This window comes from Gopherus flavomarginatus, chromosome 16, assembly GCF_025201925.1.
Source record: "Gopherus flavomarginatus isolate rGopFla2 chromosome 16, rGopFla2.mat.asm, whole genome shotgun sequence".
In the NCBI taxonomy this organism is placed as follows: Eukaryota; Metazoa; Chordata; order Testudines; family Testudinidae; genus Gopherus; species Gopherus flavomarginatus.
Genome location: NC_066632.1, coordinates 16780889 through 16806372, shown reverse-complemented (window position 1 = coordinate 16806372; position 25484 = coordinate 16780889). Strand labels below are relative to the sequence as shown.

General features: G+C 61.2%; 1 protein-coding gene across 1 annotated transcript in view; it reads left to right on the top strand.

The window, feature by feature from the left end:
• Positions 1–311: 311 nt before the first annotated feature.
• The window catches only part of CAMSAP3 (calmodulin regulated spectrin associated protein family member 3), a 27530-nt gene continuing 2357 nt past the window's right edge, over positions 312–25484 (top strand). The window contains exons 1-10 of the mRNA XM_050925587.1: positions 312–576; positions 13676–13941; positions 18412–18546; positions 18816–18914; positions 19620–19652; positions 21088–21135; positions 23122–23260; positions 23855–23994; positions 24747–24840; positions 25382–25433. Coding sequence (XP_050781544.1) covers positions 429–576; positions 13676–13941; positions 18412–18546; positions 18816–18914; positions 19620–19652; positions 21088–21135; positions 23122–23260; positions 23855–23994; positions 24747–24840; positions 25382–25433 — 1154 coding nt within the window. The 5' untranslated portion in view covers positions 312–428. The remainder of the gene's footprint in view (positions 577–13675; positions 13942–18411; positions 18547–18815; positions 18915–19619; positions 19653–21087; positions 21136–23121; positions 23261–23854; positions 23995–24746; positions 24841–25381; positions 25434–25484) is intronic.

Below are 25484 nucleotides of genomic sequence, written 5' to 3'. Positions count from 1 at the left end.
ATGGGTCTACAGAGCCCCATTGCTGGGGGAATGGATCTGCGGAGCCCCATGGCTGGGGAGCGGCGAGATGGGTCTACAGAGCCCCATTGCTGGGGGAATGGATCTGTGGAGAACACCGGCTGGCTCCCAGCCTTTCGCCCCAGTGCGGGCAGGTGCTGGCACCAGGCGGGGGGCGGCTGCACCCCCCGCGCTTTTGCTCCCTCCCCGCCTAGGGCAATTACCTGCCCGCGAGCCCCGCCCCCTGCGCTGAGTGACAGCCGCCGGGATCACATGGGGGGCGGGCGCTGGACTCGCCACCTGGGAGCCGCCACGATCAGGGCCGGAGGAGGAGACGCGCCGGGGATGCGCTCGCTGCCGGCCTCTTGTGCATCAGCAGCGGGCGGGGCGCCAGCCCCCTTCCCCATGGAGCGGGGCTGCTGAGCCGGGCCATGGTGGCCGCCGCCCCCGCTGCCGCCGCGGCGATGAGGAAAAGCTTCCTGGTGCCCGAGATCAAGCCCCTGGATCAGTATGACTTCCCCCGGGCGCGCAGCGCCGCCAGCCTGGCCTGGGCGCTGGCCAAGGGCTACGGGGGCGCAGGTACCGCAGGTCGGGCGCGGGGGGCGAAGGGAGGTACCGCCAGGGGGGCCTGAGGGGCTGGGGAGGGGTGAGGAAGGGGAGATCGGGATTATACCGAGCTGGGGGGTAGGTGGAGCTAGAGGGGCCCGGGGATCTGGCGGGGGTTCTGCATTATAGGGGGCTTGGAGGGGGTAAGTGCTGGGGGGCCAGAGGGAGGGCAGGTACACGGGGGGGGGGGGCGTGGCGGTGCACCTGGGAAGAAGAGGGGGATCTGGATTATACGGGGCTGCGGGGGGGCCGGTTTTGGATTCTATGGGGCTGGGAGGTAGGTACCGAGGAAGGTTCGGAAAGCTCCGGGGGCCGGGGAGGGGGAAGCCCAGGATACAGGGGGTAGGGAGAGAAGAGGGGGTTGGATTATATGGAGTGGAGGTAGGTATGGGTCACCTACATACCTTCCAGCCCCCATCACAGGGTGGAAGGAGGAAGAGGGCGGCTGGACAGTCCGGATTATGGGGGCAAGAGATGAGCCGTAGTCTGACGTGTGTGTGGGGAAGGGACGAGAATCCAGAATACATGGGGGAGGAGACTTGTTTTGTGGGGAATTTCCTCTTCCTTGTCCCCTTGCCTGCTCTCTGTCAAATGTAGGTGACTGGCTTGGGGGTCCCTGAGGGGAGGGCCCTGACTTTCTGCCTGGCAGGAGTGGGGTGGTGGTGACCACCCCTCTGCCTGGGTTTGGCTTTGGCTTTGGGGGGATTTGGGCTCCGCTGGTCACACCCCCTGCTGCTGACAAAGGCCTCCATGCTGCTCCCTGGGGAGGGGTCCCTTGTGGGGTGGGGGAGATGTCCAATATCTCCATTCCCCACCCTGTTGCGGTGGGAGAGCACTTAGCTGCTGCAGTGGGGGTGATGGGGTCTCTTGTTGCTGGAGGGAGGGGGGAAGGGAACAGAGGAACTCCCCCAGTTCCACTCACCTGCCTGCTCTGAGCTGGGGGCAAAGAGGGGTCCCTCCCCCCCCCCCGCCATAACCCTGCCGTGCCTCTTCCTAGCAGGGCCCTTGTTTCTGGGAGTGCCTGCTGTCTGGCCTGGCATCTGACTGGCTCTGTAGACGCTCAGTCCGAACAATAGGCTAGGGTTTTTGCCCTCCATCTCAGTGCCCAGAGAGGCTTTTTCTGGTCCTAGTGGGGTGTGCTGCACCAGAGAGAGGGCTGCGGTGTGTGTGTGTGTATCTGTGTAGAGGGGGTGGTGGCAAGTGTGGGTCTGTCACCTGCAGTGCAGACCCTCCCTCTCAGCAGCTGTGGCATATGAAAGGGCTGCCTGAATATTCAGGAAGATGGGGAGTGGGTTGTGTGCTGGTCTCTTTTTGCTCCCCCCCCCCCCGCCCTGTCTGCAATCTGTTCCCAGGACTGCTCTGTGATTGGAGAGGGGGGATGCAGAAGGGCTGGGATTTAATCTCCATGTATTTTCTCTCCCTGAGGCCCTGGGTGGGCAGGTGTGTCTCTCCCAGTGGTAGCAGGGTGGAAAGGACCTGGCGGGCGAAGGGTTTTGATTGAAGGCCGTGTTTGTTCCTCTATTTGTGTCTGATCTGGGACGGGCAGAGGGGGCTGCTATTCCCGACACTCCCAGGGCCTTAGTTTCCAGCCCCTGGGCTCTGTATTGTCTCCCGCGGAGGCCCTTTTGTTGCAGTGGCAGGGCCTGGGTGCTGGGAGCTGTGTGGTGACGTGTGTGCGTGGCTAGGTGAGCTCACACTGCTTTAACCCTCTGCTTGCTGCTGCTGTGCACCCAGGGCTGTGGACGGCTGGCTGGTGCCACGCCCCGCCAGGCTGCGATACTGGCTGTGCCTGGTGGCCTTGGCAGGTGTCGCTGTCAGACTTTTATCTCTGTGTGATGACGTTGGAGCTGGAAAAGCCCAAAGGGGGAGGGAATTGTCCTCACTGCTCTGGGCCGCTGCCTCCAGCAATGGGGCTTCTGTAGCCTGCTCTAGCTTCTGATGTGGCCCCATGGGGAGGCAGTTGGCTTAGCAGCCTTCCAGGATGTGTCCCTGTGCCCAGGGCACCTGGCTAGTGCTGGCACCTGCCTTGGGACGTGCAGCTCAACAAAGCGTGGGCTGGCCAGACCTTCTGAGTGAGGAGTGACTGCAGTCATTGCCTGTGGGGCCCAGAGACTGAATCTGGGATGAGGAGGGGTCCCCTCTGGGTGGGAGTTTCATGGAGAACCCAAATTGTCCCATCTCGTCAGTGGGGTTAGGCCTCATGTGCTGGATGTGTGTGTGTGTGGCTCCTAGATCTAGGGTGTTTGGGCTTCTCCTGCCCTTACCCAGCACCACCACCACCTCCCCCTGTGCCCCTTTGGCAGGACAGCATGCTTCCCCCAGGCCTATGAGGAGGCCCTAGACCTAACAATGGGACTGGGATCAGTTGCCCAATAGAGTCTCCCTCCCTCTCTGTCTGTAGGGTCCCGCACCAAGCTCAGTCTGACCTGATGTTCCAGGAGGCCTGGGGATCAGTTTTAGGTGGTGGTAGGAAGGGGTGAGTGAACCTTCCCATTCTGGGCTCTCTGTTCCTTCAGCCCCCCAGAACAGTGTCTTCTACCTTGCTCCCCAGGCCCCATTTCCCTGAGCTCCTGACATCCCTGGCTCCCAGCCAGCTGTGGGGCTCTCCTTCCTTTGCCTGGCCTCTGATCCTCCCCAGATGTCTGGCTGGGAGCCGCTCTGTTTCACACAGAATGGGGTGGGGGCCCCCCAAACACCCTCCACATACTGGCTGGTTGGGGAATTCCTTTCCCTTCCTAGTGCTGTGTGACGGAATGGGAGGGGTGGCAGAAAGAGCTGGTAGTGGGGCAGTGTCACCCCCTTGGGGTGGGTGCTTAGAGCTCTGTGTCATAGGCACAGCCTGGTGATGAGGGAGGGAAGTCCCACTTACTAGCAGCCAGCCTGGGGGGAGGGGAGACGTTTGGCTGAGACTGCTGACCTGGAAGTAATATGGGAGGGCTTGAAGGCAGAGCTGCAGCCAAGGCGAATGCTTGTGGACTAGGGGCTGGTGCCCTGCGTGGGCCCTTCCCTGCTAGGAGTGAGCGCTGCCAAGGCCATGAGACAACGAAGAACTAGCGGCCTGTGGCCTGCTCTGTGCGGGAGTTACTCACTGGCTCCTAGAATGCAGCTGGCTCTGGGGTGAGGCTCAGCAGTTCAGAGGAAGCGAAGGCAGGTTCTGCCCCAGCTGGGTGTTACGGGGTGTGGGGCAGGATAGAGTTGATGACAGTAGGGTCAGGGTAGGGTGCAGTGTTTGCCAACCTGGTGCTCTATGTGGAGTGAGGGAGGGGGCCCAGCTGAGAACAGGTTCCCCCTGTCCCTGCCCTTCTGTGTCACACACAAACAGCCCAAGCAGGGAGGCTGCGTCATCTGCTTTGGACCCAGGCCAGGGTGGCCCTGGTGGGGCAGCACGAGGTTCAGAGTCCAGGGCCCTGCTGGGAAAGCAACTTATTTTCAGCACTGGCAATGCTGACACCTGTCAGCAGCCCTGCCGACCTGAGCTGGGAACACACGCACGGCGCCCGCTCTGCGTGCCCCAGTGCTGTCTGCAGTCCAGCACTGAGGCCTGGATGGGTTTTGGGCTGGCTGTGGAGTGAGTCAGGTCCCATCAGTGCTACAGACCAGGACTGGGTGTAACCAGTGGAGCTGGGTGGTGAGTACGCAAGGCCCTGGTAGCCACTGTTGGTGTGTATGACGGGAGTTCCTGCAGGATCTGCCTGGGGGTGTGGGGAGAGCTGTTGTGCTGGCTACTGCATGGCCTCCCCCAGCTGCCCTGCATGGATCCCTAATAAGAGAGAGTCTGTGCACCAAAGAGCTCCCAGTAAGTAAAATGTGGAGGGGAAACTGAGGCACAGAGGGCAGCTGCCCAGCAGGTCAGTAGCAGAGCTGGGAATTGAACCCTGCAATCCTGACTCCCAGTGTGGAGCTGGAGCCACTAGACCCCACTGTGCCCAAAAGGCTGAAACTGTTCTCACCACTCTTTCAATTAAGCATGGGTCAATGGGCCCAGGCTCCAGTGGTAGCCCCTACAAGGGTTCCTGCCTGTTGGAACTAGGGAGATTCCCATCAGCACCTGCAAACTCCCTGGCTGCACCAAGGTGGCTGTTCAGAGTTGTCACGGGCATTGCAAGACCCTGTCTGCATCCCAGAAGTCCCCTGTTGGGGCGGGGACAGCGGGGCCTGTGGGAGCAGCGGGGCCTGCAGGTACCAGGCCTGGAACACAAGTTTGTTGACATGTTGATGTCTGGTGCTGGTGTTGCTGCCTGTGTTGACGAGTCCTGACAGGATCCTGGCCCAGCTGCTCCAACGCCATGTTCAAACCTGGTGATTCGGGCAGGGGTGGGGACTCCTGGCTGCTGAATTCCTGTGGTGGGAAGGCTGGGAAGGGAAGCAAACCAGTTTCAGCTATGATCTGGGCAGGCTGGGATTGCCAGGGTGGGGTGTCTGGGTATGTGTGCATGTCCCACCCCAGAGCCAGTCTGCCCCCGATCACACTGACCCTTGGACTGCCTAATCCAGCTGCGTCCCTTGATACCTGTTGTACCCCCTCCGCCCCACACACACACTGTCTGTGGGGGGGGAGTTCCTGCTGAGCTGCTCTAGAGAGCTGTGCTGAGGGAGACTCTAGCACATGCTGGAGGGAGGGGGGTGGTGGAGGCAGGGTGCAGGGAGACTATGGCATGGGCCAGTCCATTTGGGGCACTGACAATGTAGGTGAGTATCTCTGTAACCCACATCCCCTCCCCCACATTGTCTGCCTCCTTTGGGGGTGGGAACAGGGGCTTCTGAGTACCTTCTCAGTGCAAAGGGACAGAGGCCAGTGGGGGAAAGCTCCCACTGCCCCTATGGCTACCCCAGCATGGTGTCTATGGCTGGGGTCTGCTGACCCTTTGCTGTCTCTGCCTTGCCCAACCTGGAGAAGGGCTGTGGTGAGGGAGAGGTAGCCCCTGACTCCCTCACCTCGGGGCTGCTACTCATCAATGAAGACAGGTCACTGATTCAGAGTGATCTAGATTGCTTGGTAAACTGGGCGCGCACAGAAAATCTGCCTTTTAATCTGGTGAAATGTAAACGTAGGCACCTAGGGACAGATTGCGTAGGCCAGACTTATAGGATAGGGGCTCTGGGAAGCAGTGACTGGGGGTCGTGGTGAATTATCTGCTGAACATGAGCCCCCAGTGTGATGCTGTGGCCCAAAAGGCTAATGTGATCCTGGGATACATAAACGGGAATCTTGAGTAGGAGTTGAGAGGTTATTTTACCTCCATTTGGCACTGGTGTGACAGCTGCTGGAATCCTGTGTCCAGTTCTGGTGCCCACAATTCAAGATGGGTGTTGGTAAATTTGAGAGGGGTCAGAGAAGAGCCACGAGAATGATTAAAGGATTAGAAAGCTGCCTTAGACTGAGCTCTTTGAGTCTGTCGCTCCATTCAGCTTAACAAAGAGAAGGTTAAGGGGTGATTTGATCAGTCTACGAGAATCTACATGGGCAAAACTATTTAATACTGGGCTCTTCAGCCTTGCAGACAATCTAACCCAATCCAAAGAGTAGAAGTTGAAGCCAGACGCATTGAGGGTGGAGGTAAGGTGTACATTTTTAATGGTGTGAGTATCTAGCTGTTTGCACAGTTTATGGAGGGTTGTGGTGGATTCTCCATCACTGACTAGTTTTAGGTGAAGATTGGAGTTTTTTCTAAAAGCTCTGCTCTAGGAATTAGCTTGGGGCCTCTGGCCTGTGCTGTACAGGAAATCCCGATGGTCCTTCATTCCCTTGTGATGTCCCAGTGCCCTGGCAATGGCTGCAGCAGTTCAGTCTGGGATCCTAGATCTCCAGTGGAGAGCAGGGCTTCAGGGTACCTCCCCAATGGGAAGCGCTGCCCTTCTCTACCAGGGAGGCTCTTGACCCACAGTGGGCCCATGTCCCTCCCCACCTCCCCCAGGTGCAGGGTCTGGGGCTCCCCACAGTGGTCCAGACTTCCTAAGTGGCTCTTACTACTGCCCAACTCTGGCCAGGCCAGAAGCCAAGAATGGGGCCTCTGGCAGGAAGAGGAAGAGCAGGGGGTGGGGCCTCATGGCAACGGGGGGCAAAAACCTACCTCAGGTCCTCCACCCCACCAGGAAGAGGCTGGCGCTGCCCCTGAGCATCAGGCAGGTGCAGAGTGGCTCCACAGGGAATCTGGGACAAATGCTGTCCAAGAGTCATTTAGCCCAAGGCCAGGACTTGAAATGTACAGGACTGTCTTGCCCCATTAGGGATGGGCAGTCCCCTTATTTGGAGCTGGTCTGGGACCCCACTGGGGGCAGCTGTGCAGACTGTGGAGTGGCTTGTTGCAGCTTCTCCTTGCCTAGTGTAGACAGGCTCTGTCAGCCTCATCTCCCAGCAATTCCCTGTCCCAGGCTGCTGGCTCTTGGGAGTCAGGGTCTCGAGGGCTGCAGGATGCCGGCTTCTTGGCAATGACCTTGTTGTGGGCGGGTGGAGGAATGGAGAGCCACTCTGCCTATATTTTTTCTCTAATCCTGGCTGGTCAGCCATGTGCAACAGCTCTCAGCTAGTCCTGGTGCTGCCTTAACCCTTGGGCCTCCATGGCCACTGTGCCTTCCGCCTCCGGTTGCCCACACCTCCTATTTGCTGGAGCCACCTCCAGTTCTTGGTTCCCAGCTGCTGCCCCCACTCCTAGCACAGCCTGCTGGTTCCTGCAGCCTGAGCTCCCAGCTCTGAGCAGGCCCTGCTGGGAGGTGGGGGTAGCGAGTGCCTTCTCCTTTCCCAGGCCCATGTCTGGACTGTGCCAGCACACCCCAGCTTGGGAGATTTCCTTCCTGATCCCCTCCCCCTTCACTGAGGCTCAGCTGATGCCCTGATACACTGGAGTCAGGAGGGATGTGCTGCATGGACTACAGGCCCCAGCAGGCCCTGCTGCACCTGGCCATGAGCCATCAGGCTGCACAGCGTGTTGGGACCCGTTGTCTCCAGGGGCCAGGCCCCTCCCTTGGAGCTGAGTTTCAAGCCTGGCTCCTGCCAAGAGGCTGCGTGTCTCACATCATGTGCACCTGTGCAGGCCCCCAGTCTCATGCCGGGTTCCTCAGGCACCTGCACACGCCTCCTGTGGGGCGGAGAAGCTGGCATCTCATGGGGAAGCTGTGCTGGGAGGTGTTCTGGCTTTGTCTAGTGGGTTAGAGTGTGGGGCTGGGAGTTAGGCAGCCTCTGTGCTGGTCTCCCAGTCAGTTACCATTATCCCCATTTCAGCACCCAAGGACTGGCCTGATGATGGTGGGTGCTGTGGGATAGGGGCCTCTTGGGTGCTAGGGGGAATGAAAGGGGCTGCTGGTGTCCTGTGGGAGGCTGCTGCTTTCCTGGCCGGGGCATGGAGGCTGTGCTATGCCCATCCTGCTCGGTGCCACATTACCAGCCAGTCCTGTCTGTACTTGCGTTTGGGGCCCCTGGCTGCGCACGCTGCTGAAACGGTGTTGGCTGATTGACCGGGAAAATCACACAATAGCATTCCCAATGCCTGATTGGATGAGTGTGCAAGCATTCCCACCGTGAAGCTGGTGGCATGTCCTGGGTGCAGGTGCTGTGTGGGTCTCCCTGCCACTGGCGTGCCCTATGAGTGACTAGGCCAGCAGCTGAGCATGGGATGCAGTACGGTCTGTGCCCTTCCCTGGGGCCTGGCTGTGGAGATGGGGGCAACATGTAGGTCAAGAATCCCCCTTGGCAGCAATGCTCCTGGCCCCAGGATTGGGGCCTTTCTCTGGGCCTGGCTGCACACAAGGCATTGACACCTCTGGAGCAGGAACACGGGCTGCCATCTCCAGGACATGGCCAGGGGCTGGCCCTGAGTTGCTGGGAGGGTGCGTGCAGGGGCCTTCGTGTCCTGTGCAGCTCTGCCTGGTGGCGTGCACAGCGTGGGCTCTTATTTGGTGATGTAGATATGCTGCGGCAGTGGCTGCAGGCCCCAGTGCTTTGGCAGCTAGGGTGAGCCAGAGGGAGGGGGGGGAAGACAAGTCTGTGGGTGTGTGTTTGTGCCAGTGCCTCCTGCCCCATGTGTGGGGACCCTCGGAGGGGGCCCCGTGGTGATAGACTCTAGGAGTTCAATCTAGTTAAACAATGAGAAGGTTAAGGTGGGTGACTCGATCCCACTCTGAGTTCTTATGTGGGGAACAGCTGTTGGCTGAGGGGCTCATCCGTCTAGCAGACAAAGGCCTTTCCTGAGCCAGGCTGAAGTGGGACACGTTCAGCCTGGGAATAAGGTGCATGTTTTTTACCAGGGAGGGACCAGCTCCCCCAGGGTGTGGGGGATTCTCTGTCGCTTGCCGCTGTTACAGCAAGACTGGCACTTTCTCTTTCCATCCTGCTCTAGCCTGCGGGGGAATGAACCGGGCGGGCTATCGGGAAGGTGGGACTGGATGGCCTCAGTGGTCCCTTCTGGCCTTGGAGCCTATCGGCCTCCTCCAGCTGTGGGAGCCTGGTGGACACTCTGCAGGGATCCCTGACAGCAGGCCCCAGGGGCTGGGCCCAGCTTCGGGCATACACTGGGGACTGTGTCCCTGCCTCATGGTCTCCAGGAGGCCGGGTGGCACTGTGCCCTGGTCCCAGCTTCCACTGCAGGCTGGCCCAGCCTGGGGATTCTGCAGATGAGGCTAGTGTGCCCTGGGTTGGTGCCTGAGAGGAGCTGGGGCCTTGGAGACTGTTACACCCACATCCACTCCAGGATTCTCTCCCGCTGCTCAGAGCAGTTCTGCCCACGCCCCCTGCTCCCGCAGCAGAGAGCGGGTGTTTGGGGTGCTGGGAGTGCTCTGTGTGGGTTGAGGGCAGTATCTGGCCCAGTTCCCCGGCTCCCACCTCTGGGCAGCTGAATGTGCGTGGCTCCCCTCTGTACGCCTGGCAGGCTGGGGGAGGGGCTGCCTCCCAGCTGTGCTTATCCAAGATAAAGCCGGGCAGGCTCCCTGGGGGCGAGGGAGGCCTGGCGCCCACCCAGCACTGCCGCGTGCTCCTCACAGCCTTGCCCAGATAAGCGGCTCAGGCAGCGGGGTGGGATTAGCTCACTGGCTTGCATCACCAGGGCTGGTAGCACCAGCATGGAGCTCCCGGTGCAGAGAGGCATTTGCCTCTGGGGTGGGATGTGGCAGCTGCCCAGCTGTTTGGGACCTTCCTCCACTCCCTGGCCTAGTGGCAGGGGGCAGGGCTCCCAGAGAACCCAGGAGTCCTAACTCCCCAGGATTGGACCCTTGTGTCTTTCCTGCTGTTGGCAGCTCCACACTAATCTCTTGGTGGCTGTTACTGGAGCGGCGCAGCTAGTGGATTCCCGCTGAGGTCAGCATAGGGAACTACTGGCCAGTCACCCCAAGGGGCAGGAGCAGGGCTGCGCACTCCAGCCCCCCAGCTCTGTCAGAGGCCCTTTGTGTTGATTCCTGCCACTCACCCTCCCTTTGCACCCAGCCTCAGCGGGGTCGCGGGAGCTGTGTGTCAGGGCATGTTGCTGTGGCTGTTCCAGGTCTGTTCTTCCCCAGAGGCTGCCCTTCACCACTCTGCCCCCCTGAGCTGGGCTCTGCCAATCTCAAACATCAGGAGCTGTTTGGGAACCAGTGTCTGAGCCCTGCAGCCCCCCACTATCCCAGCCAGGGCCCCTTAATCCAGTCTGCTCCTTCCTCCTGTCAGTCCTGTACACAGTTCCTTTGCTCCAGAGCAGAGATACTGCTGTGGGGCGTGTGATGTGCAGTGATGTGCTAAACTGGGGCCACGTAACAATGCCTGGGGTGCTGGGGTGTCTGCACCCACACTCACCCCCACCCCGTCCTGGGATCTGGCTGTTCCCAGCGTCGGGTGCTGGAGGGGCAGGCGGGTGTCGTGGGCACAGTGCCACAGGGGGCGTGGTGTCTCCATGCTGGAGACGCAAGTCCTGTGTGCAGCAGGGACTCTGTCGTCAGGTGATTCTGACTCAACCGTGTGGGCTGCTCCACCTGTTCCCTGGGGGTGGGGGGCACTCTCCCTGCTCAGGAATGTCCACCACCCCCCCCCGTGTGTGTGCGTGCACGTGGTGGTGTGGGAGCTGGTGCTCAAATCTCATGTTTTCTGCATAGAAAACAGCATCAAGAGGGCCCATCTCTTCCTGCCCCTTTGTGTGGGCAGGAGAGGGGACTGTAAAGGGTGTGTGCGCCCTGCCCCCCTTATGGTACCTTGGACATAAATGTCGGGGTCATTGGCAGTAAGTGGGGCAGAGCCAGGGAGAGAACCCAGGAGTCCTGACACCCAGCTCCCCTGCTCTAACCCATTAGATCCCACTCCCCTCCCACAGCTGGCAGTGAAACCCAGGAGTCCTGGCTCCCAGGCTGCCCTACTGCTGAAGCTAGTGGGAGCTGTGGCTCTGTCTGGGTTATTGATCAGTTCCATTCCCCCTAATATGGGCCTGGTGTTTCTGTGCCCAGCCATGATCCCCCTGCCCCAGCAGCCATCTGTGGTGGTGGGCTGGCACAGTGACCTCTGCACCCAGGTTCCATTAGTCCCAATGGATCTGTTCTGGCTGAATTCCCTCCGCACCTTGGTGAGCCTGGGGTGAGTGAGCCCCCTCCCTGCTGCTCTCCAGCCAGCAGCCCTCCCAGAAGGGAATGGGGCTTGTGGTGCTGCCTCCCTGGAAACTGTACCCCCTGGTAAGTTTCCCTGGCTCCAGGATCTGTCCTGTGAGTTCCTAGTGTGGGGCTGTGGGATGTCACAAACAAGTCTGCTGGGGCTGTGCCAGGAACAGCTGGCTTGGCCGGTTTCCCTTCCACCTTAATGGCTCCTGCCTGGGGATTATGTTGCAGGAGGTGTGTGAGCATCCTGGCACCCCATCTCTTTGGGGGGAGGGGGGGGACTCATGGTGTGGGAGAGCCAGGTGGTGCCTTCACTGGAGGTGCCCATGGCAGAATGGGTAGGGGTTCCAGGCAGGAGCACCTGGAATGCATGTGTCATCATGGCAAAGATTAATCCCTGAGTGCTGCATGGGATGGGGGCATTGTACCAGCTCCATGGCCAGCAAGGGAGGGCACCCCAAAGTGCCCCAGAGCAGGCTGGTGCAAAGGGATTGTTCCTAGCAGCTGTGGGGCCTCCTTGGAAGGTAACTGGCTGCTGCTTCTGCCTGCCCTCTGGGGCACTCTGCTAGAAGGGGCTAGGGGTGCTGGCTCGGTCCTGCTGTTGGGGATGGGGTGGCACTAGACTCTGGAATTGGTGCCTCCAGCCACCCCCCAGCAATGGCTGGGAGCTCTTAGCTCCCTCATGGCCCGCCATACTGAGATCCAAGATGGTAGCACATGTAAGTGTTTGAGTTGAACTCATGTCTGGGGGGTAGCAGTACAGAGCACTGCCTGCTTTCCCCCCCCCCCCCGACACACCCAGGAGCAGAGTGGGAGGCTGGGCCAGTGCAGGGAAGTGGGTCACAGCCCCTCCTCAGAGAGCTTGCTGCCTGTCACTGGGTCCCAGGTGAGCCTGTCTGTTTTGGTGGAGCCCCCCTTGTGGTGACTGGGACAGTGACTGGGCTGGCAGTGGGAGGGCTGGAGCAGCCCAGTGGTGTCAGTGCCCCTGTACTGCTAGTGGGGATTCTCTCGTAGCTGGGTGGCAGGGATCCAGTCTGGCAGGGTGTGGAGTGGGTTCCATCTCAGCCAGTCTGCTGCATCGCGTCATCTCTGTGCTCAGACGCAGTGCACAGAGAGAGGTTGGAGGCCATGCTGGGGAGGCAGGTGATGCTAGGGAGGTCTTGTGTAGCTATGAGGTCTCTGGTTAGTGATCCACCCTTCTTCCCTGCCACAGCGCAGGGGTCAACTACATGGGGGTGGGAGTGGGCTGGCACTGCAGGGGTTAATGGAGGGGAAGAGGTCAATGTCTGTTGCACAGGGGATGAGATATGGGGAGTCTGGAGCTGTGTGGGGTGGGGAGGAGAGTTATGGAGGGGAAGCGGCTGGGTGGGAGGCTCTGAGCCCTGGCTGGTCCTGTCAGCACTGCTCTGAGGGATTGGGATGAGGGGACAGAGAGGGCTGGGAGGGTTCTGGGCTCCCAGGTGCAAGTGCAGGGATCCCCTAGGGCCAGGGAGTGAAGGAAGCTGGATGGGCCACAGCTGGGACCCTCCCTGTTCCAGCTCCAAGCCCAGGAGGCCATGTTTGTGAGGTCCCAGCACAAACCCAAGCTGGGCCATGGCCTGGCCAGCTACCCTAGAGCCACTGAGTGCCTGGCTACCCTCACCAGTCCATGGACAGTGGTGGGGGCTGGAAAGGGACAGGGCCCTTCCCAGGCCATGGACATGGGGGGGTGGGGAGAAGCAGGGCTGTCTGCAGCCTCTCCTGGCTGCTGTTTGAGGGGAAGCCAAAAACCCTGGTTGTCCTGGGGTTCCCTGCTGCTGGAGAGGCTGGCTGGGGTGTGGGTGCGCTCTGGGCGGGGGGTTGCGAGAGTGGGGGTCATCCCCCTGTGCTCTGTCTCATGCTGACTGCTATGCCCCTCCTGCCCCTGGGAATGACCCCCCTCATCCTGATGCACCTGCCCACCCCTCCCCATGCCTGGGAACCCTGTCGGCTCCATCTGCCTCCGCATGACGCCCTGGCAGCTCTCGGCGAGGGAGGCAGCAGGGCCATCGCCTGTGGGAAGACGTGTCGGCCCCTGCTACTCATACTCCAGGACATGTCTGTACAGGCGCCACGTGGGAGGGGGGGACAGCTCCTGTCTGGGAGCTGGGAATCAGGGTGGGGGCCAGGCTTGCTGCTGTGGGGTCCCACAGGGGCTGGGGGTCCCCTTCTCCAGCACTGACTGACTGGGAAAATCTGTTCCTTCTCCAGAGTCCCTATAGGGGGAATGTATCACAGGGGGACTTTTGGGGCTTGGTGAGTGGGGGGCTCAGAGTGGGGCTGTGGAGGGAAAGGGGGCCATGGGAATTGGGGGTGGGGGGGCTTGGAGGAGGTCATGGGGATTCAAGAGTCTATGAATGGGGTGGACCGTTTGGGACATGGGGAGCTGCTAGGGGCTGTTGGGGGATAGTTAGTGAGGTGTTCTGGGTGAATGGGGAGCCATGGGAGATCTGTGGGGATTCTGGGTGAGTGAGGGCCCCCTCAGCAGCTCCTCAGCCCCTTCTTCTTGCAGAGAACGTGCCAGAGGAGCTGCGTGACCCCTTCTACACAGACCAGTACGAGCAGGAGCACATCAAGCCGCCCGTGACGCGCCTGCTGCTCTCCTCAGACATTTACTGCCGGGCCTGCTGCCAGGTGCTGCCCCCTGACGATGTGACCGTGCCTGCCCCCAAGGACAATGCTGCCCTGCTGGCGCTGCTGGGGCGCCGTGGCCTGGCCCCCACCTACCAGGATAAGGCCGTCAAGGAGGCCGACCTGCGCCAGAAACCCATCAAGATGGTAAGGGCAGGTGGAGTGACCGTCTGATGACTGCTTCAGGGGTGCATGTTCCAGTGCAGTAATTAGGGGAGGTCTCTGCCTAGGGTCCTCCAAACAGCTTTGGGGAGGGGGGGGCGCGGAGGGGAGGGGCGGAGGGGAGCTTCCAAACTGCCCCTTGCCCCTGGGATGTCTCCCTGTGTGCAGGTATGTCCTGTCCAGGGATCTTTCTATGTATTGTGGAGAGGGAGCCTCTGCTGCGGGGTGTCCTGTGGTGCCAGGTGCTTGGATACCCAGGACAGTGCATGGCTGTGGGAGGTGCCCAGTGGGGCCTTGGCTGGCCAAGGGTAGGAGGGTGCTTGGGGCCCAGGCTCAGCGTTGGAAGGTGGAAGGGGCAGATGCTGCCAGGGCAGGGAGTGGGAGCTGTGGTGCACCCTGGAATAGGCCTCTTATGAGGAAGGGCATGAGCCTAGCACTGGGGGAGGCTGATGCATTTTTTGTGGGGAGGGAGCAGGCACCCTGGATTGGGCAGGTCTGCCCTCCCCGCCCATCTTGGCTGCCGCCTCTCCCTGCAGGCACTGGGCACAGGCCTGGAAAGTACATTGGTGTCAGGGTGGGGCCTTTACGAGCTGGGATCCTGGCTGGCACCTGAACCACCACTGGGGGCGGGAGGGGGGGCTATCTTCAGGCTAGGTGCTGAGCTGGGGGCCTGCCAGCTGTGTGCGCTGGGCGGGACTTTCAACCCAGAGAGGGGCCCCCTCCCCTTCTCAGGCTGGGCCAGGTTGCTGGGTGTCCAGGTGTAAAAGGCAGAGGGGGCTGGTGCCCTGTGTGAGGTTAATGCTGTCTTGAGTGGGGGGTTGCTATTTGTGGGTGATCTCTGGTGTGTGGGGTTGGGCCTATGAGCACAGGGCTCCTGACTGGGGGCCCCAAGGTGGCACTAGCTGGGGGCTCTGGGAAGTCGGGTCAGCTCTGCCGGGAGCAGCTGTTGTCTGGGCTGGATAAGTCCCACAGGCTGCGGGGGGTGGGCGGGAAGGGTCTTACCAGCCTGCTTAAATCCAGGGGTGATCTTGGCAGCAGGGGGTCTGCTCCTGTAGCCTGGAGATTATAAACGTGCCTGTGTGGGGTGGTTAAGGGCCCAGCTGTTGGTGTGGCTGAGCTGTGCTTGGATTGCTATTTAATGCCGCCCTGGTGATTGGGCTGTAAGGCTCTGGCTCAGGCTGGGAGTCGGGTGGGTGTGCTATATATTGAGAGCCATGGCTGGTTCATAGCCCTGGGGGGGGCATCCATGCAGGGCACAGCGAGGGCACAACCCAGTTCTCTGGGCCACACACGGCTCTGGGTGGAGGTGGGGGGGGAATCACAGCCATGTGGCAGGCTCTCTTGTGTGCCCCCAGCAGGGTGCCTTGGTAGCTGGGCTACCCTGGGAGGGTGTGGGTGGCACTCAGTGGCAGCACCGAGTCCTGGGCTCCCTGTGCCTGTCTTGAGGCCTGATGCCCCAGGGAGCTGGCTCTGGGACCTGCAGCCCTGCAGATGGGGGTGGACAGCCTGGAGGAGCTGGAGTATGAGCCGGGGGACACTGGGCCCTTTTTGGCTTCTCCTCTGTGCTGAAGGGGAGCGGACAATGGGGATTAGAGGGTCCCAGATGTCTAGCCCAGCCTCTAGGGGTGCTATCAGGGCATGAACCTGCCATGAGTGTCCAAGTCCTGCCTGGCTTAGGCTCCGTGGCTGTGGGGAGGGAGAATGACTCCCTCCAATCCCAGCTGCTGTGCCAGCTGGCCAGGCTGTCCCAGGGCCCTGCACCCTGGCCTGGTTCCCCATCCCTGTCAGAGCAGTACCTGATCCCCATCCTCACGGGAGCCTTGGTAGGCCCCTGCTGCCATGGCGCTGTAATCCCCATCCCTAAATCCCACAGGGCTGGGGGAGCCAATCTGCCCAGCAAGACTGCAGTGGTCTGTCATCCCCCCCGCACTGCATAGCCTAGGCTAGAGACGGCATTGGCCCGGTGGCCCTGGCTGTGAGTGTCCTTCTAGCGCAGACTTTCCACCTCTGCCATGGCAATCATGCATCTGGCCTGGTCCCTGGTGGCTGATGCTGGCCGGTTACAGACCTCGTACTGGCAGGGGGCTCTCTTATCTTGCATGGGAGGAAATGCTCTCCCTGTTGGGGACTGAGCTGGAGGTTGGGGCTGGGGCTGCCTTAAGTGGGTGTGATGGTTTATGACCTTTGTGAGCATCTGCCCCATCTAATGGAGCTGCCACTGTCCCACTACTCATAGAAAACATCTAGCTCCTTCTCTGACACCCCTTGAGATCCAGTAGCAGGCAGTTCTACAGGCTAACTGGGGCTGATCTCTAATATCCAGCTGGTGTTTCCTCTAGTCAGCCTACTCAAATTCCTGTCACAAAAGTCCCTTCTTCCCACCCCCCTGGTCTGTCTAGGTCCATCTAGGCCAGGGAAGACTGAGAGCCTAACCCCCCAGCCTACACAAAAGAAACCCTTCTTGGGCTGCCTTCTTGAGGAAGGCGAGTGCTCCTTGTGCCCTCCACTGCCTGTTCCACGCTCCGTGGTTCTACCCTCGGCAGCCCCTTAGGCAATACTGGCATAACACCCCCAATTTGCCCCTGCCCAGCCCAGGCCTGGCTAATGGGATTCTTCCCCCAACAGGGGGTTTCTGGGCAGGCTCCGTCTGGCACAGTTCTCCAGGGAGCCTGACCTGAGCTGCCCCTTGTGTCTGGGATCCACACCCTCCTGGGTGGGGGATGAGGGCCATGCTATCTGTCCAGATACGAATAGGGGAGCCCAGTTCACACTGGAGTCTCTAGGCATGGTGTGGGCTCTATCACACCCAGGCTGGTGCCCGTGCCCTGGCCTATGGGGGATGGGCTCATGTTAATGATTGACGAGCGGCTGTGTTAGGCAACAGCCAGCCGGATCCCTCACAGGCTGTGGCCGTGGGGGAGCTGGGAGCTCTGGTACCAGGGTCAGAGCTGTGCTAATCGGGTTAAACATTAGCCACGATGGGATGCCAGGGGATCTGTGCAGGGATAATTGGCTTGTGGGAGGATCCTATTACCCTTGTCTGCAGAGGAGAGGGAGCTGGGACCCTGCTCCTGGGGCACATGGTTTCCTCTACCTGAGGTCTGTGTCACTGGCATGAACCCTGGGACCCTGTCAGCCCAGCCGTGGCCTCCCTCCCCTCTCTCTTACAGGTTCATATTAATGGCTCCAGCTGGCTCATCCAACAGCTGCCATGGTGCTGGGGAGCCCTGTTGCCCTCAGCCCTGCCCTCCCCGCCCCCAGGCTCTGCTTTCACCATTAGCTCCTGAGAATGTAGCCCCAGGCTCCCTTTACTCCAATGAGGGGTAGGGTGGATTCATGTCTTGGTCAGTCCCTGCCAGGTTATGGGGAAGCTGCCTCCACTCTGAGGGGGCCCAGTGGGAGTCTCACCTAGTCGGGCTGGGAGTGTTGCCCTCCTGGGGAGGGAGAAGAGTCACTAGTTGAGGGGGAAACTGAGGCACAGAGGCTGATGGGGTTTACCTGAGGGGACACAGCCAATCAGGGGCAGAACCCAGTCTTGACTACCCTGCTCCATCCCTCTGGCTCTTAGAGTATTTCTGTTTTGCTTCCCTCTTTGGGCTGGGGTGCATGTCCTGCCCTCTGACTGTGGGCAGTGCCTATGGGGTGAACTTTGGGGGCTGCCCTAGCTGTGGGAGTGGAGGCCCTGTGGCTAGCAATGGGCCTGGTGTAGGGCCTGTTCAAATACCAAGGGTCTGTGCTAACGACTCGCTGGCCAAGCTGAACCTGCGGTGTACCAGTGTTGGGGCCAAGGGCTGCTTCTGTGATGGTCAGGGGCGGTGTACCTCTCGTACTCATCCAAAACCCTCTTTGCCCCCGCCCAAGGTGCCCCAGGCAGGTGTAAATCAGGGGGTCTTGTGCCCATGGGAGAAGTGAGCATCAGGCTTTTTGGGGTCATGGGGATGAGGGTGTCTTGGCTGGTGTGGGATTGGCAGTGGCTCTTTAGGGGGGTGGGGTCTCTGGGCTGGGCAAGGCCATGGAGTTGAGGGGGGTGAGGCTGCTAAAGGCCAGGGCCTGTGGGGGTCTCTAGGTTGTGCCAAGGCACAGGGTTGGCAGGGGTGTGTGTCGGGGGGAGTATCCAGTGAGTGCTGTGTCTGATGGTCCTTTCTCCCTGCAGGATGTCTTCAGTGGAGGGTGAGGGGTGTCTGGGGTGCAGGGTTGATGATGGGAGAGGGGGCTCTGGGTTGGGGCATGTGTGTGTGTGTGTGAGAGAGAGAGAGAATCTCTGGGTTGGGCCCAGGTGTGGGATTGGCAGAGAGGGTGCTCTCGGGACTGGGTCATGGGGTTGGGATGCATGGCGGGTGAGGATGTGTCTGACAGTCCTGTCTCTCCATGGGGAGCTGGGGCAGGGTCTCTGGCCCAGGGTAGCACGGGCAGGCTGGTGATGGGGCAGTGTCTGATAGTCCATTCTCCCTGCAGGGTGCACACCTGGCAGTGATTGACTCCCTGATGATAGCCTTTGCTGTGGAATCCACCCACTCACTGAGTGCCCCCCCTGGCACCGACCTTGGCGCTGGCTCCTGGGAGCAGAAGCTCCTCTGCTGGGTGGACACGGTATGATGGTGGGATGCTGGGGGAACTATAGGGGGAGCCATGGCCCCTGGTGCCCTCTAGCTTTGAGATGCTTGTTCCCCGGAGACTGCTGTGAGTGGGAGCCCCCATCTGACACAGGGAGTGGTCTCCTGCCACCCTAGAGACTCTGGCCTCTGGCCCTCAAGCCCATGCTGAGCTGTCCTCTTCCTGCAGCATCGGGGGAGGGGCTCTCTCCAGGCAGGGGGCTCTCCCTGTCTCAGCATAGACTAACCTGTCTCTATCCCCCACAGGTGAACCGCAAGCTGCAGGAGAGCACAGAGCGTGAGGGCTCGCAGCAGCTAGTGCCTGGCACAGAGGGCCAGTCCCAGTCCCCAGCAAGCGGCCCCAAGGTGGGTTGGTCTAGCACTGTGCTGAGGTCTTCCTATGGGGGAACGAGGGGGTTTGTGTGGGGCCCTCTAGCTCAAAGCAGGGTGAGTGAGCAGGGCCACTGCACCATGGCGGATGGTGTGGTGGGGCCATGGGGTATTCCTGGGGCTTGTTGGCATTAACTCCTTCAGGGAGGGGCTGTGGCTGGTCCCCGGAGGCCATGGACCAAGGGACACCTGCCCTCTTCTGCCCTGTTGTGGGAGGGGCGGGCACTGTCCATCCTCAAGTCTGCTGCTGGATGTCTCCTTCTTGGCCGTGCTCTGTGTGTGTTTGGGGGGTGGGAGGGATTGTGTGTGTTCTGACCTCCTGGGGGTGATGGATCCCAGTGTAGCTGCTGCCCCCACATGCTTCCCTCCCACCCCATGCTCCCCCCTCTGGGCAGTGCTCCCTGGCTCCCAGTGCTGCCCTGGTGGGTAAGCAAGGGGCGGCTCCGTGCCTGGGGGTGAGCAGAGGTGTGGGGGCATTTCTGTGCACCCCTCCTGCACTCAGGGACGGGAGCTCCCCTACCCCCGCGCTGGGCATGCAGTCTGCCCTCCCCTGCTGCAGGGCTGCCCTGGGGCAGCTGGCGTGACCCCTGCGTGGCTGCCCATGGAGGTTCGCTGTGTGACTCTTCTCTTCTGCGTCTCTCTCTCCTCCTTCCTGTGGCCTTTCTCCTTCCTCCGCATCAGTGTCCCACCAGGTGGTACTGGAAACTGGTTCCTGTAAGTGGGTGGTTTATTTACTCTCCCCTCCCCTGTGCCAACTCTGATGGCCCGGGCAATGTCCTGCCAGTGCTGCTGGCTGTAGGTCTGCATGCCAAGAGACCCCCCCACCCCAAGCAAAGGATGCTGGAGCCCCAGAGCACTGTGGGAAGGGTGGCCCCCATGGGAGTGTGAGGAGAGACCCCAGAGCACTGTGGGGGGGAGGGGAGAGGAGAGGGAGGTGGCAGGCCCCAGGACACTGGGAAGGATGGCCCCTGTGGGGGGAGAGGCACTAGTGTACTGTGGGGTGCGTGTGGCTCCAGGGCACTGTGGGAAGGGTGGCCCCTGTGTGGGTGGTGGTGGAGAGGGGCAGGCCCCAGGGCACTGTGTGGGGGAGAGCCCCTGTGAGGGGTGATGAGGAGGGGCCTCAGCACTGAGGGAAGTTCCTATTCTGCAATGGGTGGTGGACCAGAGCATTGTGGGAGGGTGCCTGCTGTGGGGAAGCCATTCCTTCTCCACCCCTGGGCTTGGCTCATGGCGGGGAGGGGAGGCTGGGTCCCCTGGATGCCATCCTGTCCCTTGGGGGTAGAAGGCAGCATCCTCAATGGTCTGGGTGGGGCTCTCTTGGGTGGTGAGTCTGCTGGGCTCAGACCAGAAGATGCCCTGTCAGACCCCATTGTGGGGGATTTCTGCTGGGAAGTGGTGGAAGGTGCCCGTCACTAGAGGCCAGCTGATGGTGATCAATGCATCCCAGCATCCTTTGCTCACAACTCCTCCCCCTCCCCCCCGTGTACCCCCTTCTTCCGTCTCTTAGCTTCTTACACACAGGTCTGTGGCATCTGCCCTGCTGAGCAAGGTCAGGGGTGAATCCCCTTCTGGTGGCTGGGAAGGGAGGGGCATTGCCTGGGTCTTGCCAGGTTCAGGATCCATGTGGGGGATGGGTCAGGTTAAGGGTACATAGGACTGTCCAGCCTGTGACCCCCCAAAACGGACCCTATGGCTGCACTGGGGATAGTTGGGTTCAGTAATGAGCTAAAAGACCCAAGAGTGGGGGAGTCAGACAGCCAATCAAAAGCAGCATGCTGGTCACATGACATCCCCCCCTCGTTTTTCTTGCTCTTATCCCCCTCCAGGGGTTAGGGCCCCTAGTACTCTGGGGTCCAGGCTACAAGCAGGAGGGTGCCTACTCCCAGGGTTAGGTTAGAATTGGGTTTGAGGGGTGCCCCACAGGCTAGTTGGGCTATAGGGAGGAATCTTTGCAGGGACCCCTGCTGCATGTTAGGAGAGGGCCGCCCTGGGGCAGGCTCAGAAGGCAGTGCCCCAGAGGGAAGGGCTGTAAAATGGCACCCCCCACAGGCCTGGCTAGGTAGCAGCTCCCTCCCTGTGGCGCTCTCTCCAGCAGCCGCTGGGCCCCCGCATTGACAAGGCTTTCTCTTTCCTTTGCTGTTGCATCCAGCATGCCATCGCTTTTTGTTTGAAGGAATCGGGGAGTAAACCTCCTGTGGTAACGTATCACTCAGTGCCTGTGCCCTGCTGTTTCCGCTGCTGCGTGCCCGCTGCACCCACTGAGCTTATTTTTGTTCTGTTCCATCCCCTGCCTGGGTGGGGGGCTGGTTATTCCTCCTGCAATGCCCCTGCCCCCAACCCATCTCCCCGCAGCAGCAGGCCCTGCCCATGCTGAAAGGTTTCAAAGTGCAGTGGCCTCTGGGCCTGATGGGTTGGCATGAATGACCGGGGCATCACTTGCTATGAGCAATGGGGGCAGCTCCCCCAGACCTTGGTTTGCTTCCCCCAGGCTTTTCATAAGTCTGTGCTCCACTATGTCACTCCCCCTTGACTTTGCAGGGTACAATAGAAGCATAGACTATTACATGTGACAAGGCAGCTTTGCCCCCCACAGGCTGCCCCTGTGGAGCAATAGGGTGTTTGCACAGGCACCCTATGGCGTCATGGTGCCATCTAGTGGCCGCAGCCCACCCAGTGGCCAAGAGGGTGCCAGGGGAGTGAGTCCCTCCTAGTTCCGAAGGTCCCAGGTTTGATTCACTGTGCTGGCATACACACCACTGTGCCCCCTTCCCCCCTTCTCTGGGTTAGCTATGGGGTGGCCCAGGTGACGGACACCCCCGGAGGAGCTGCCCCAAGCTGGGGACAGGCAGCCCTGTGTTTGGCTGAAGTGTCCGTCGCCACCCCTGCTAAGGGGACTGTAAGCCCCATGGACTCCGCTTTCCACCACCGGGGATGCCATTGCAAGGGAGCAGCACAGGATGGATTGGCACCCCCAGCCCATGGCAGGGAGATGAGGGAGTCTGGTTCACAGGCCTGTGGGACCGCTGGGCTGTAATGGAGCAGTTGGTGACTTGTGGACCGGACTGCCCCCCCCTCCCTTCTGATAGGGTCTCCTGACCCCTTCTGTTGGGGTCCTGCAGCGTCTGGGTTGTGGTGTGTTGAAGGGGGCAGGGATTCCCCAAGCAATATTTTTTTGGGTGAGGGAGCACTCCCTCCCAGTCCCTGCCAGGGGCTCATTGCAGCAGGAATAACAGGGCATCCCATAACTTTTTTTGTCCCCTTTTTTTCATGCCTTTGTGAGGCTGTCTGTCTGGCCTGCTAGTCATCTGTCTGTTGGCTGTGCCCCACCCCTGCTGTAGTTGCACACTCCTGCCCTGCTCGGCTCTGTGTGCCCGCTGCGCCGGGATGCTGGCTGTTGTCTCGTCTCCTGTGCTTGAGTGGCGAGTGTTGCAGTGACCTCAGGACAGGACGGGAAGGGGTGTCCTGTTCCCCCAGCTGGGGCCTCTCAATGCAGGGGGGCCTGGCCCAGAGCAGGGGGCCCCGGCTTGTCTTTCCTGCTTTCCTCCCTCCATGCCAGGCCTGTGGGGCAGTAGGGCAGCCCTAGACTGAGGGGCAGGGGGAGGGCTATTGTGTTGAGCTGCCCCCAAACTCCTTCCTCCCCATGGTGGGCAGGGGGTACTGTGTCCTGTGTGCTGCGGGGGTAGGGGGTGGAGTGTGGCATCCCCAGGTCACAGCTCATCCTGGCTGCTCTGCCCCTTGGGACCCCAGCCACAGCCCCCCTGCCCTGAGGGAGCCTGATCCCTCCCAGCACGAAGCCTTTTCCTGATGCCCCATATGGGAGGGGGAGCCATGTTGGGATGAGTGGACCTTTCTCAATGGGGTGCTGGGAGCACAGGGGAGAAAACATCTGGAAGAGAGAACCCAAGGCTGGCTGTGAATGGGGGCACTAGTGGTCTGCTGAGCCATAGAGACCCTGGGGGGTGGGGGTGGGGGGGCTGGGAGAATAGGGATTCTGTAGCCAGCATGCTGGGGACAGCTGGAGTGATGGGAGGGGGCAGGGTCGCTAGGCAGTTGAGGGCCCCTGACCTGAGAGGGTGGCAGGTAGAGTGGAGGAGCCTACAATGCCACTGGCTTTGCAATTCCTCCCCCTCCCCCATGGGGGGGGGCACCCTCCAGCTGTTCATCCCCCTCTCTGTCTCTGCAGATCCGGTACCGGAAGGACAAGGTGCTGCCCAAACAGACGCCCTGCTTCACACCCGTCATGGGCATGAAGGACTTGGCCAATGGGGGTGCCATCGCTGCCACCATTCACTATTACTGCCCTGATGTGGTGCGTCTGGAGGGTGAGTTCAGATGTGGGGCGGGACTAAGGATGGGGTGCCAGGCAGTGATGGGTTGGTAGCCTGGGGGCTGTGCTGGCTGAGTGGGGAAGTCCCTGAGGCTGGGAGGGGGAGAGGGAAGGTCCCTGGGGCTGGGAGGGGCAGGGGTTGGGAGCCTGGTTGGGGAGGGGTAGGTGGGGAGGGGCAGTCCCTGGGGCCAGGAGAAGGAGGAGAAGGTCTGGTGGGGGGGCAGTCCCTGGGGCCAGGAGGAGGAGGGGAAGGGCTGGTGGGGGGGCAGTCCCTGGGGCCAGGCGAGGAGGGGAAGGGCTGGTGGGGGGGGGGCAGTCCCTGGGGCCAGGAGGAGGAGGGGAAGGGCTGGTGGGGGGGCCAGTCCCTGGGGCCAGGAGGAGGAGGGGAAGGGCTGGTGGGGGGGCAGTCCCTGGGGCCAGGAGGAGGAGGGGAAGGGCTGGTGGGGGGGCAGTCCCCGGGGCCAGGAGGGGCAGGGTGGGGAACTGTAGGTCTTGGGGGGGCAGTCCCCGGGGCCAGGAGGGGCAGGGTGGGGAACTGTAGGTCTTGGGGGGCAGTCCCCGGGCAGCACTCATGCCCCACTCCCTGCAGACGTGTGCCTGAAGGAGACCATGTCGGTGGCCGACAGCCTCTACAACCTGCAGCTGATCCAGGAATTCTGCACTAAGTACCTGGGCGGCGGCTGCCCCCTGGCACTGGAGGACCTGCTCTATGTGCCCCCAGTGCTGAAGGTGAGTGGGGTAAGGATTGGGGTTGGGGAGGCCTGAGCCAAGGTGCCCCCAGCATGTGGGCGGTGCCCTGTGCGAGGGAGACTTGTCTGGGTGATGGTGTGGTGGGAAGGGCTCATCCAGCCCCAGCTGGTGAGGGAGCTTGGGGCAGGAGTCCTGCCTTTTGGCGGGGGCAGGGGGAGGGAGCTCACTGAGGGGAGCCATGGGTACTTGTGTGGAGTGAGGTGGCTGGCTCGGACTCACCCTGGCAGGACACCCCTCTTTTGGGGCCAAGTTAAACATAACCATAAAGCTCTTGGCTCTGGAGTTCTAGGGGTGGGGGGGGCTCTGCCCAGCTCTCTGTGACTGCAGGCCCCCCAGCCTGCGCCCCTTGCTCTCCACTGAGGCAGAAGGGTGCGGATTAGGCAGCCTGGCAGAACAGCCTGGCTTGGTCCTAATGAGGCCTTGGCTGGTGCCTCCGGCTGCTCTAATTGGGGCTGTGCAGACTGGCACAAAGGGCCTGCTCTGGGCTGGGCCTGGTGCCCCCGGGCCTGGTGCCCCCAGCCCTGGAGTCCCTGCTGTGCTCACAGGTGCCTTGGTCTTGGGGGAGGAGGCACCCTGCTCCTCCTGGTCTGCACGCACCCAGGGTTGTGTGTGTGGAATGGGGAGTCCCTCCTTTCTCTCTCCTGGCTAGAGGGTGCCTGGGGCAGGAGGATGGGGGTGTCTCATTGCTTTGGCCTCTTCGGAGCATGTGAGCAGTTCTGCCTCCCCTGCAGATCAACATTGGGGTGTTCCTGGCTGAGCTCTTCCTGTGCTTCGAGGTGCTCAAGCCGGATTTCGTGCGCCCCAAGGAGCTGAGGGGACTCAAAGGTACCAGGGGCCCTGTCAGTCCCTGCTGGGCCAGCCTAAGTCTGGGGGGATGGTTTCTCGTCTCCTCCAGACATCACCCTGGGGCAAAGCTGCCTCTAATCCCTCCCCTTTGGCTGGCACTAGACTCCCCTGGTCACAGTTGGGTACGGCGGGGCTGGGGAGCCCTATCTGAAAGGGGCAGATATCTCCTGCCTGGGGTCCAGCATAGGATGTCATGCTGACTGCTCCTGGAAGGTGTGAGGGGTTCATTGCATCCCCCAGCCATGGGAGACTCCCCGCTTCTAGCCACCTTGCCCTGGCTGTGGCTGCTGCTCCCTGCCCAAGGTCGGGGCAGGGGAGGAGTGGGAGTGGAGCATGCTGGGAGCTGGCTCAGCCCAGCCCCAGAACAAAGGCCCTTTGTTGGCGAAGCCCTTTGAAGGACCTTGTCTGCTGTTCAGGTCGGGGTTGTGGGGCTGGCAGCATGGCCTGGGTGGATGCTGGCCATGTCCGTCCCCCAGGAGTGGCTGGGGGCAGAGACTCATGCTCCCTGCCTGCCTTCCAGATCCTCCTGCAGCGAGCGACTCCCTGACGCCCAGCAGTGGGAACAGCAACAGGTGAGTCTTGGCAGCCCTGCAGCCTGCCATGGTGGGCAGGTCTTACTGTGG